Source organism: Salmo salar, chromosome 03 (assembly GCF_965601325.2).
Source record: "Salmo salar chromosome 03, fSalSal1, whole genome shotgun sequence".
Taxonomy (NCBI): Eukaryota; Metazoa; Chordata; class Actinopteri; order Salmoniformes; family Salmonidae; genus Salmo; species Salmo salar.
Window position 1 is genome coordinate 33,561,055 of NC_138293.1, and position 12,806 is coordinate 33,573,860.

General features: G+C 41.9%; 1 protein-coding gene across 4 annotated transcripts in view; it reads left to right on the forward strand.

The window, feature by feature from the left end:
- Positions 1-12,806, forward strand: part of LOC106599809 (gamma-1-syntrophin) — a 72,373-nt gene that overhangs the window by 39,530 nt on the left and 20,037 nt on the right. For all 4 annotated transcript variants that reach the window (XM_014191139.3, XM_045714730.2, XM_014191137.3 and 1 more), the window contains 9 exons: positions 6,449-6,583; positions 7,081-7,137; positions 7,365-7,422; positions 7,517-7,560; positions 7,961-8,002; positions 8,311-8,413; positions 8,723-8,805; positions 9,159-9,289; positions 9,734-9,863. In XM_014191139.3, the coding sequence (XP_014046614.1) occupies positions 6,449-6,583; positions 7,081-7,137; positions 7,365-7,422; positions 7,517-7,560; positions 7,961-8,002; positions 8,311-8,413; positions 8,723-8,805; positions 9,159-9,289; positions 9,734-9,863 (783 nt within the window). The remainder of the gene's footprint in view (positions 1-6,448; positions 6,584-7,080; positions 7,138-7,364; positions 7,423-7,516; positions 7,561-7,960; positions 8,003-8,310; positions 8,414-8,722; positions 8,806-9,158; positions 9,290-9,733; positions 9,864-12,806) is intronic.

Sequence of the window (12,806 nt, forward strand, 5' to 3'; positions counted from 1 at the left end):
TTCTTCGTGTTGTTGTTTGTTTAGTGTTTTCCATGTTTTTGGTTGGACAGGTTTCTCAATTTCTTTCTTAGGTTTTTGTATTCTTCATCAAACTATTTGTCATTGTTGTTAATTTTCTTCGGTTTTCTGTTTGAAATATTTAGATTTGAAAGGGAAGCTGAGAGGTCAAATATACTGTTAAGATTTTCTACTGCCAAGTTACACCTTCACTATTAACGTTTTGCCCAGGAAATTGTCTAAAAGGGATTGAATTTGTTGCCTAATTGTTTTTTGGTAGGTTTCCACACTACATTCCTTCCATCTATAGCATTTCTTAATATTACTCAGTTCCTTTGGCTTTGATGCCTTGTAATAGAATATTGCTCTGTTCAAGTAGACTGTGATTTTGCTGTGACCTGATAAGGATGTCAGTGGGCTGACTGTGAATGCCCTTGGAGACTCTGGATTGAGGTCAATGATAAAGTAGTCTACAGTACTACTGCCAAGAGATGAGCTATAGGTGTACCTACCATAGGAGTCCCCTCAAAGCCTACCATTAACTATGTACAGTCGTGGCCAAAAGTTTTGAGAATGACACAAATATTAATTTTCACAAAGTCTGCTGCCTCAGTTTGTATGATGGCAATTTGCATATACTCCAGAATGTTATGAAGAGTGATCTGATGAATTGCAATTAATTGCCATGCAAATGAACTGAATCCCCAAAAAACATGTCCACTGCATTTCAGCCTTGCCACAAAAGGACCAGCTGACATCATGTCAGTGATTCTCTTGTTAACACAGGTGTGAGTGTTGATGAGGACAAGGCTGGAGATCACTCTGTCATCATTGCTTTGCACAAAAAGGGCTTCACAGGCAAGGATATTGCTGCCAGTAAGATTGCACCTAAATCAACCATTTATCAGATCATCAAGAACTTCAAGGAGAGTGGTTCAATTGTAAGTCCAGCAAGCGCCAGGACCGTCTCCTAAAGTTGATTCAGCTGATCTGGGCACCACCAGTACAGAGCTTGCTCAGGAATGGCAGCAGGCAGGTGTGAGTGCATCTGCACGCACAGTGAGGTGAAGACTTTTGGAGGATGGCCTGGTGTCAAGAAGGGCAGCAAAGAAGCCACTTCTCTTCAGGAAAAACATCAGGGACAGACTGATATTCTGCAAAAGGTACCGGGATTGGACTGCTGAGGACTGGGGTAAAGTCATTTTCTCTGATGAATCCCCTTTCCAATTGTTTGGGGCATCTGGAAAAAAGCTTGTCCGGAGAAACCAAGGTGAGCGCTACCATCAGTCCTGTGTCATGCCAACAGTAAAGCATCCTGAGACCATTCATGTGTGGGGTTGCTTCTCAGCCAAGGGAGTGGGCTCACTCACAATTTTGCTTAAGAACACAGCCATGAATAAAGAATGAATCCCCTTTCCAATTGTTTGGGGCATCTGGAAACCAACACATCCTCCGAGAGCAACTTCTCCCAACCATCCAGGAACAGTTTGGTGATGAACAATTCCTTTTCCAGCATGATGGAGCACCTTGCCATAAGGCAAAAGTGATAACTAAGTGGCTCGGGGAACAAAACATGGATATTTTGGGTCCATGGCCAGGAAACTCCCCAGACCTTAATCCCATTGAGAACTTGTGGTCAATCCTCAAGAGGCGGGTGGACAAACAAAACCCCACAAATTCTGACAAACTCCAAGCATTGATTATGCAAGAATGGGCTGCCATCAGTCAGGATGTGGCCCAGAAGTTAATTGACATCATGCCAGGGCGGATTGCAGAGGTCTTGAAAAAGAAGGGTCAACACTGCAAATATTGACTCTTTGCATCAACTTCATGTAATTGTCAATAAAAGCCTTTGACACTTATGAAATGCTTGTAATTATACTTCAGTATTCCATAGTAACATCTGACAAAAATATCTAAAGACACTGAAGCAGCAAACTTTGTGGAAATTAATATTAGTGTCATTCTCAAAACTTTTGGCCATGACTGTACATACCCAGCGTGTGACAGAGCTGCAGGAGATGTGACCCGTTTTTGTTGGTTATGTTGTCATTGTTGTGCCTAGGGGGGCATATGAGGGAGGGAATGCTGTCACCTCCAGGCAGGTGTTTGTCCCCCTGTGTGGTGAGGGTGTCAGGTTCTTGTCCGGTTCTGGCATTTAGGTCGACACAGATTAGTACATGTCCCTGGGCCTGGAAAATATTGATTTCCCCCTCCAGGATGGAGAAGCTGTCTTCATTAAAGTATGGTGATTCTAGTGGGGGGATATAGGTAGCACACAGGAGGACATTTTCCTTTGTTAAGATCATTTCCTTTTGAATGTTCCTGTTTTGATTAATTTCATGGGGTGAGTTAGGTCCTCTATACCAAATTAGCATACCCCCTTAGTCCCTTCCCTGTTTCAAACCTGGTAGTTTGGTGGATGGGACTACCAGCTCTCTGTAACCTAGAGGGCAACCAGTGGGTCCATCTCCTCTATACCATGTTTCTTGTAGGATGACAATGTCTGTATTTACAATTTCTTTGATGAAATCCAGGTTCGTGCTCTTTAGGCCAAAGGCAGATGACCTCAGGCCTTGGATATTCCAGGATGAGTGAAGGCTTTGTGTTCCATAAAGTGTTCAATGTTATTGGTCGTGTGGTTTGGCCTCAGGCCAGTAAGTGTGAGCAGAGCCTGCTGAGCATCTTTTATTTTTATTTTTTTAACCAGGTAGGCCAGTTGAGAACAAGTTCTCATTTACAACTGCGACCTGGCCAAGATAAAGCAAAGCAGTGAGACAAAAACAACAACACAGAGTTACACAAAAACAAATGTTCAGTCAATAACACAAAAGAAAATGAAAATAGAAAAATATATGTACAGTGTGTGCAAATGTAGGGAGGTAGGCAATAAATAGGCCCCAGAGGCAAAAATAATTACCATTTAGCATTAATACTGGAGTGATAGATGTGCAGATGATGATGTGCAAGTAGAGATACTGGGGTGCAAAAGAGCAAGAGGGTAAATAATAATATGGGAATGAGGTAGTTGGGTGTGCTATTTACAGATTGGCTGTGTACAGGTACAGTGATCGGTAAGCTTCTCTGACAGCTGATGCTTAAAGTTAGAGAGGAAGATATAAGAATCCAGCTTCAGAGATTTTTGCAATTTGTTCCAGTCATTGGCAGCAGAGAACTGGAAGGAAAAGCTGCCAAAGGAAGTGTTGGCTTTGGGGATGACCAGTGAAATATACCTGCTGGATCGCATGCTACAGGTGGGTGTTGCTATGGTGACCAGTGAGCTGAGATAAGGCGGGGCTTTACCTAGCAAAGACTTATAGATAACCTGGAGCCAGTGGGTTTGGCGACGGATATGTAGTGAGGGCCAGCCAATGAGAGCATACAGGTCGCAGTGGTGGGTAGTATATGGGTCTTTGGTGATAAAACAGATGGCACTGTGATAGACTACATCCAGTTTGCTGAGTAGAGTGTTGGGGGCTATTTTGTAAATGACATTGCCGAAGTCAAGGATCGGTAGGATAGTCAGTTTTATGAGGGTAGGTTTGGCGGCATGAGTGAAGGAGGCTTAATGTCACGACATCCGCCGAAGTCGGCTCCTCTCCTTGTTTGGGCGGCGTTCGGCGATCGACGTCACCGGCTTTCTAGCCATCGCCGCTCCATTTCTCATATGTCCATTTGTTTTGTCTTGTTCCATACACACCTGGTTTTCATTCCATAATCACACTGCATGTATTTAGTCCTCTGTTCCCCTCCATGTCTTTGTGTGTAATTGTTTATTGTTATGTGGATATTGTCAGGCGCCATACTTTTGTTATATTCCGTGGTTTTGGCACATTTATGTTTATGTGCTGTCGTTTGTGGACCGGAATTAAAGTGCGCCTGTTTACTACACTCTGATCTCCTGCACCTGAATTCGCCTCTGTACACACCCCTAACACTTAATGAGGCTTTGTTGCGAAATAGGAAGCCGATTCTAGATTTAATTTCAGATTGGAGATGCTTAATGTGAGTCTGGAAGGAGAGTTTACAGTCTAACCAGACACCTAGGTATTTGTAGTTGTCCACTACAAATATTCTAGGTCAGAACCGTCCAGAGTAGTGATGCTAGTCGGGCGGGAGGGTGTGGGCAGAAATTGGTTGAAGAGCATGCACTTAGTTTTACTAGCATTTGAAATGAGTTGGAGGCTACGGAAGGAGTGTTGTTTGGCGTTGAAGCTCGTTTGGAGATTTGTTAGCACAGTGTCCAAAGAAGGTCCAGATGTATACAGAATGGTGTCGTCTGCGAAAAGGTGGATCAGAGAATCACCAGCAGCAAGAGCAATCATTGATATTTACAGAGAAGAGTCGGCCCGAGAATTGAACCCTGTGGTACCCCCATAGAGACTGCCAGAGGTCTGGACAACACGCCCTCCGATTTGACACACTAAACTCTGTCTGCGAAGAGTCTGCCGATAAGAATACGGTGATTGACAGAGTCGAAAGCCTTGGCCAGGTCGATGAAGACGGCTGCACAGTACTGTCTTTTATCAATGGCGGTTATGATATCGTTTAGTACCTTGAGCGTGGCTGAGGTGCACCCATGACCAGCTCGGAAACCGGATTGCACAGCGGAGAAGGTACGGTGGGATTCGAAATGGTCAGTGATCTGTTTATTAACTTCGCTTTCAAAGACTTTAGCTTGGGCTAGTGTAAGAGTGGGGTTTGGGCCCGTTTGCCTGCTCACAGCCTGGGCGTTTGTGTGACTTCCGTGTTGAGGTCCTCTTTGTGGGGGTGGAGTGCATTGGGTGGGCAGGAGAGGCATAGGTCTGGTCTGAGGGGGCCTAAATGGGTGTGGGCATGGTTGACTTGGGGGGGGGTGTTGATTGGTTGGGGTGGGGGTGTGGATGTGGCTGGTGGTGTTGTGGTCTGGATGTAGGTCCTCTCGGCCTGGGTCCTCTATGTGTAGGTCTGGGGGGGAGGGGGGGTCCTTTAGGGTCCAGGTGAAGGTGGGCAATGCTGTCTTGTATAGGTGGACCTGGTCATAAATGCTGTTCAAGTACATGGTGGAGTGGTGGGCCAGGTAAACATTTGGTTTTGAGGCACAGTCACAGGAAATACTTGCGTTTACCCGCTGTGTGGTAGCAGGGTGGAAGTATTTTCGTGGTAGCAGGGTGGATATAACCACTTGTGCATTGGGGAAAGTAGAAGAAGCTTTTTCAATCTCTCTCTCTCTCTCACTCTCTCTCACACGCACACACAAACGTGTGAGACATACACACCATAAATGCCTCTGTGTATTTTAATTGTCAGTTTGAACTAGTTGTGGATATAGTGTCCAAGGCAACACACTGTAAAAACACATTCCCATTGAAATGCTGCTGTTGATATGAATAATACTCACCCAGGCTGTGCACAGCACAAGTAAATGTAATTCTATGAGTTGCCATACCTGCAGTTGAGCTGCCATGATTTCTTTACACAGAGCTAGATACAGTACATGTAAATATCATTATTTGAGATGCCTTACCTGTAATCGAGCTGCCATTTCTGACTAAAAATACTGGTGACTAATGTGTCCTTCGGTGACAGTACTGCGTGTGTTGTCAAGGATGCTCAGTGACATTGGCCCGCTTGGCTTTACATTAGTAATCATGTCAGGTGATGGTGCTTCTCTTATTTAGACTTAACCATAGTCTCAAGGACAGGACAGGCATTCCAAATAGCTGGTGGGGAATTGGCTCTGCAGAATACAAATGCATGCAGATTATCATGTTTTAAATGGATCACGGGATATGATGATGATTTCTCTCATCCATTTCTTTTGCGCAACACTGAGAAATGCATATCTGGTGCCAGAGCATTATTTTAGAATCTTAGATGGATAGACGAAATGATGCTAAATTATTTCATTGGAGATGTATTAAATTAGACGATTGTAACTAATTGTTTCTTTTGTCTGTTATTAAGAGGCATATCATTGCAGTTATCTGGTTTAATTTTCAGGGCCTAACGACAATATATTTTGCTCAGATTAATGTTATAGCACAGTGCATAAAACATTTATGCAATTCACACTAATTAGTGAAACTGAATACATTGCAACATGTCCAGGCCTAAGATAAAGTTCAACACTAATTTCTCACACTGCCAGTTCAGCACATATTTGACTGAGAACTAACCTTAATCAGTGAGTCTATATTTATCCTGTCTTCTTTTAACGTAATTGCAACATAATATGGAAGATATATGCAAAACATTAGTGAGTAAAAAAAGATTTCCCTGAATTGATCATGAATTATGATAGATCTTTTCCTAGCCCATTCTAAAATGTCCATAGGGCATTCTCCGTGTCACTCTGTCAAAAGTCTCAACAATGTCTTTCCAATTCGATGACATTTTCATTTCATTTCATGGCCAGTTAATTCGGACATAGAAGAATGAGAAATGATTTTTCCACTGATTTACTTTGCAGACGAAGACTGGGGTTTATCTGCTGCAAGATGGTAATGAGGAGCCTTTCAATATTCGACTGCACTTGGCTAAAGACATTCTGACAATTCAAGAGCAAGATGTCATCTGCGTGTCAGGAGAACCATTTTATTCGAGTGTAAGTAACCTGCCGTGCCTGTCACATAAAATAACACGCATGGACATCATGCTGCTCTTTTACAGACACTCCAAAAGGCTCGGGCCGGCATTGACTGCATGTGTGGGTATGGATGTGGACACGCAGACCTGTGAGCCTCTGCAGCCACTCGTGATGAGTTCAGATTTTTTTGTGGCCGCCACACCCATCAAAGTTGCCCATACCTTCTGTAGATGGTGACACACACACACACACTATATCTGGGGTGTACTTACATTAAGTGTGTAATAAGTGTGTAGTGATACGTACTGTATGCACAGAAACAGGAGAGACACCCACGTCTCATATCAAGCACCATTTAAAAAAGGGACCTTTCCTTTATTACTTTCCTTGTATATCAGTCAGCGCTGTTATTCTTTCAATTGCATCTACGGTAAAACTTCAACTCTAAGTAAAGTCAAATTAAACTCTAAGTATCTCCATAATAAACATGGTCTCTTTAATCTGATTCCTTGCAGGAGAGAACTGTAACAATCAGAAGACAGACGATTGGAGGTTTTGGCTTGAGCATCAAGGTAATTTACATTGCCATTGATTAGTTGTTTTCTCCCTATTCTATCTTTTAATTTACTTTCACCTAATGCAATTGATCTTTTAAAACCACAATTGATTCATATCAACAGTAGACTAATGGAGTAGCCTATGCGGGAAGATACAATAGTTTCTCTTTTTTCCTCTGTTTCTTTCTTTTCCGCTATTTGTTTGTGCAACAAACTACATAACTATATAATCACCCCCCTAGGGAGGCGCAGAACACAAAATCCCTGTTGTGATATCAAAAATATCAAAAGAGCAAAAAGGTAAGCTCTTTTTTAGTTCTTTGTATCCATTTCATTATGCCTTACAAATGATTATTTCTTCACCCAAATATAATATATCATATATTGTCTGCAGCTGAACTGTCTGGGTTGCTGTTTATCGGAGATGGAATCCTCCAGGTAAGCGATGATGAGTATTGTGACAGTTTCTTCTGCCTGGTGTCGTTCAGTGTTTGTACTACAGGTCTGGTTGAATTCCAACCCCTTCAAACTCTGCTGATGGATCACTATGCGATATATGAGTGCACTGAGCTATGTGTTGGCATGGCCAGGAAGAACGTAGTGTACAATTGCAATAGAGATCTTTGTTGCAACTGTCACTGTCAGCTTTCATTGTTTTGCAGCAATGCTATTTATGAGCACGGACGACAGATATATAACGCACTTGATTGCTGTTTTATGAATCAAGGACCCCGTTTTCAAACACACTTCAATGATGAAAAATAAAGCATATTATGCATATCATCAGTTTAATGGATCTGTTATTATTGTTACTAACCATAAGACTGTTTGTTTTTAGATAAATGGAATAAATGTTCGAAGCTATCGCCACGAGGAAGTGGTAAGAAGCCGACAACTTAATATCTCATATTTCACTGAAGCTGCAACGCCACCTTATCTTGTTTCACTTTTTCAACCTTATCTGTGGGACCCGTAAGATCTGTTTTACACCTTTTTCCAATTTGTATGTTTCAACCTCCCAAATGCGTGAGGCCGCATAAATCTCCCAGGTTTTCAACCAATATCTAATCTACTTGTTCTAAGAAGGGAATTTGCACTACATCCATCATCCAAGTACGTGGTTGAAATGAGTATAAGACTTAGAAGTCCAATGGCAGTATTGACAATTCTCCTAATTTTCCTTTCCAGGTGCAGGTTTTGCGAAATGCCGGAGAGGATGTCACTCTGACTGTTTCTTTCTTGAAGAAGACACCAGCTTTTCTGAAACTGCCCCTCTGTGAAGACTGCACATGTACGCGTATCTTAGAAACCTCCAAAAGAAATAATCAGAGCTGAAATTGTTTTATTTTCGCCAAGGATATGATGAGAGGAAATAAGAACAAGATTAGAGAAAGAACCTTCTCCATCTACACATGGATTCTATGCTGATTCATGCATTGTCTGACTGTTATTTGTCTCTGGTACTGAAATAAGTTGTTTTGAATATTGTTATTACCTGAAATAGAGCTAGATAGAAAAGTTCCAGTGAATATTGTACCAAGGCTGAAGAAGCGATAATATGACTTTTTTTTATAACTTCTGAATGTCATTCTTCTCCCAGGTGTTCCAAGTGATCAGAGCAGTGGAACGTCCTCCCCTCTATGCGACAGTGGCTTACACTTGAACTACCATCCTAACAACACGGTACAGTTCAACATTATCATTTCTATATATCTTTCAGCCATATCTCTTCTCTCTGCAACTCTTGAAACATGGCCAGTAGGCTGTTGTTATTCCACAGTGGCATTCACAGGCAGATGGTGACAGTCCGGGTGCTCTAACTCTTTCTCACTCTTTCTCTGGGCCAGAGAAAAAAAACCATTATTCAGTAGTTCCCCGAAATGGCGTGTACTTATACAGCCTCTGCTGCATCTCCATCTACCCATATGAATCATGAACAGGCCTGGGCTGTTTACATCTTAGTAAGCCATGGGAGATACTATATGAAGTGCCAAACGATGAGGTGGTCCATTCTCTGTGTGTATAAATTCCTGCAGGACACACTGTCCTGCTCATCTTGGCCCACGTCCCCTGGGCTCCGATGGGAGAAGAGATGGGTGGACCTGCGCCTTATTCCTCTCCTCCACTCTCGTCTGTCACAGCACGTCCCCGGCTCTGACGTCTGCAGGTACAGTAAGCTGAGTGCTATGCTGCAGCAGGGGGACCGGAGACCGCTTGTTGTCAAAATGCAGTCATGGGCCATTTTCTGGCACACTGTCACTGCTACTGAAGGTTCAGTGACCCCGGTGCCTCTGCTATTTGAGAGGGATCCCCTGGTAAGGGACTTTGGTGACTCTGTGTTAAAATGGCTTGTCTCCTGTAAATACCTTGAGATTATTAAAATTAAGAAGTCAGACACTGGCAGTTTTGCTGCAAAGCTTGCTTGACTGTTACTTATTTCTCTTGAATGTAGAGTAATAGAATTGCGAGTTCATGGGTCATCATAATATACGGACAGATAAAAAACGATATTGGGATATACCTCGCTCATATTGATATTGATGCCAATATCACATTGAACTTGTGCCAACCAGTGCTAAATACTATATTTGTCTGATTCTGATTTCTATAGGAAAAATGCATTTCAAGTCATAGCTGTGGATGGGGTTTGCAGTGGGGTTATCACGTGCCCCGCTGCTGAAGACTGCCTAGATTGGCTCCAAGCAATCGCAACTAACATATCAGCTCTCACCAAGCACAATGTGAGTATAATCAAACGGAAGGCAAAAACATGAGTAAGATAGGTCGATTTTCCATAGCCTTCAAGATCCACAGGTTTGGTTTTGAAAAATACAATAGAGCACTGTATTACTACAGTAATATGGATTGCATATGGCTGTTAAAAATGGTCATGTTTCAGAGGATGCATGACTCGACCTTCACTTCTCCCGAGCCTGTTGGGGAGTTGAAGTATTGAGACAAGATTGTAATTGGCGAAAAACAGCTAACTGTATCAATAAATGTGTCAGATGTATCATATAAGTCACAAACTCTATATCTGAATGTCTTTTCATGCTATGGGGCATGAAACATCCACTTATTTTTTAGAGCCGTAGGTCACAATATCAGAGTTGGCTCTTGGAGACAGCTACGGCATACACTTATAACCCCAAGCTAACTAGGCATTTGTATCATCTATAATTCAGAATGATGCATTATGCAATAATAATAATGCCGAGAGGTGGCAAGCAAATTAAAAAGAACTCCGGAGATAGCAACTGTGTCCTATGCTCCATTTCTCTGTTTGAACAGCTTGGAAAAAGCTTTCTCTCGCTGGGTGTGTGGGGAACAAGTTAGTGCTTTGTTTTACTTCCAGATGGATAGTGCTCAACAAACAGGGTCAGGAAAGTTTGTGTACCAGTCAGCTCTGTATCTTACTGGTTGGACCGTCCTCACTTTGTATCCTCCTGACAGAAAGCAAATTAGAGGTTTTGTTTTTTTATTGTTGCTATCTCTGAGCACCAAAGTAGATTTTTCCAAATTAATACCATGTCGTCCATTAGTGTTCAATGAGTAAGTGGACCTGGTAAAGATCAGGCAAGGAAGTACAAAACTACAGAGTTTATTTTCTTTCCATTTGCTCTCGAAGATGCTTCTTTGAAGATAGGCTAGTAGATAGGTAGTAGATAGGTACTAGAATGGCCCCACTTAAATTAGCTTTTGAAGATACTTTACTTGGGACAGCTAATCAGCCGTACCAGTGATTGTCCTGGAGGTGAGTTTATCGTCTCTACCTCGTAATGAGATTCACTGTTCAAACCACTTAAAACGTGCAGCTGCAGTTTGACGCTTTTCTGGTCTAGTATGTCATGTTATACAGTTTGTTCGAAATGGACAGTTCCATCAGGCTGACAGGCTCTCTGAACTCATTCAGGGGCAGGGACTACTTACTCAAAACATCTCAAATCACATCCCTTTCTTAACCTCTTACATCTAGACGTTCCGCTAGCGGAACACCTGCTCCAATATCCAATGATAGGCGTGGCGCGAATTACAAATTCCTCAAAAATACAAAAACTTCAATTTTTCAAACATGACTATTTTACAGCATTTTAAAGACAAGACTCTCCTTTATCTAACCACACTGTCCGATTTCAAAAAGGCTTTACAGCGAAAGCAAAACATTAGATTATGTCAGCAGAGTACCCAGCCAGAAATAATCAGACACCCATTTTTCAAGCTAGCATATAATGTCACAAAAAACAAAACCACAGCTAAATGCAGCACTAACCTTTGATGATCTTCATCAGATGACAACCCTAGGACATTATGTTATACAATACATGCATGTTTTGTTCAATCAAGTTCATATTTATATCAAAAACCAGCTTTTTACATTAGCATGTGACGTTCAGAACTAGCATTCCCACCGAACACTTCCGGTGAATTTACTAAATTACTCACAATAAACGTTCACAAAAAAACATAACAATTATTTTAAGAATTATAGATACAGAACTCCTTTGTGCAATCGAGGTGTCCGATTTTAAAATAGCTTTTCGGTGAAAGCACATTTTGCAATATTCTGAGTAGATAGCCCAGCCATCACGGCTAGCTATTTTGACACCCACCAAGTTTAGCCCTGACCAAACTCCGATTTACTATTAGAAAAGTTTGATTACCTTTGGTGTTCTTCGTCAGAATGCACTCCCAGGACTGCTACTTCAATAACAAATGTTGGTTTGGTTCAAAATAATCCATAGTTATATCCAAATAACGGCGTTTTGTTCGTGCGTTCAAGACACTATCCGAAGTGTAAATAAGGGTCACGCGCACGACGCATTTCGTGACAAAAAAATTCTAAATATTCCATTACCGTACTTCGAAGCATGTCAACCGCTGTTTAAAATCTATTTTTATGCCATTTTTCTCGTAAAAAAGCGATAATATTCCGACCGAGAAAGCGTGTATACGTAAAAGGAGAGAGAAAATAAAAGCATGGGATCCCCTCGTGCACGAGCCTGAGTTTCATAGTACTGTGACTGGTCACTATCCAAATGCGCTACTTTTTTTCAGCCAGGGCCTGCAAAGCCACGATTCAGCTTTTTGCCGCCTTCTGAGAGCCCATGGGAGCCATAGGAAGTGTCATGTAACAGCAGAGATCCCCTGTAATGGATAGAGATAATCAAGAAGGCCAAGAAATGGTCAGACAGGGTACTTCCTGTACAGAATCTTCTCAGGTTTTGGCCTGCCAAATGAGTTCTGTTATACGCACAGACACCATTCAAACAGTTTTAGAAACTTTGGAGTGTTTTCTATCCAAAGCTAATAATTATATGCATATTCTAGTTTCTGGGCAGGAGTAATAATCAGATTAAATCGGGTACGTTTTTTATCCGGCCGTGAAAATACTGCCCCCTAGCCATAACAGGTTAACCTCTTGGGGCTAGGTGGGACGCTAGCGTGCCACCCGTGGTGCACTCCATCAACAGCAGGTGCATTTCAAGAGCGGCAAATTTGAATCCAAATAAATGTCAAAATTCAAATTTTTCAAAAATACAACTATGTTACACCATTTGAAAGATAAACATCTCCTTAATCTAACCACGTTTTACGATTTCAAAAAGGTTTTACGGCGAAAGCATAAATTTAGAGTATGTTAGGACAGTACATTTACAAGAGTTGTGTGTAATGTTTTGTCAAGT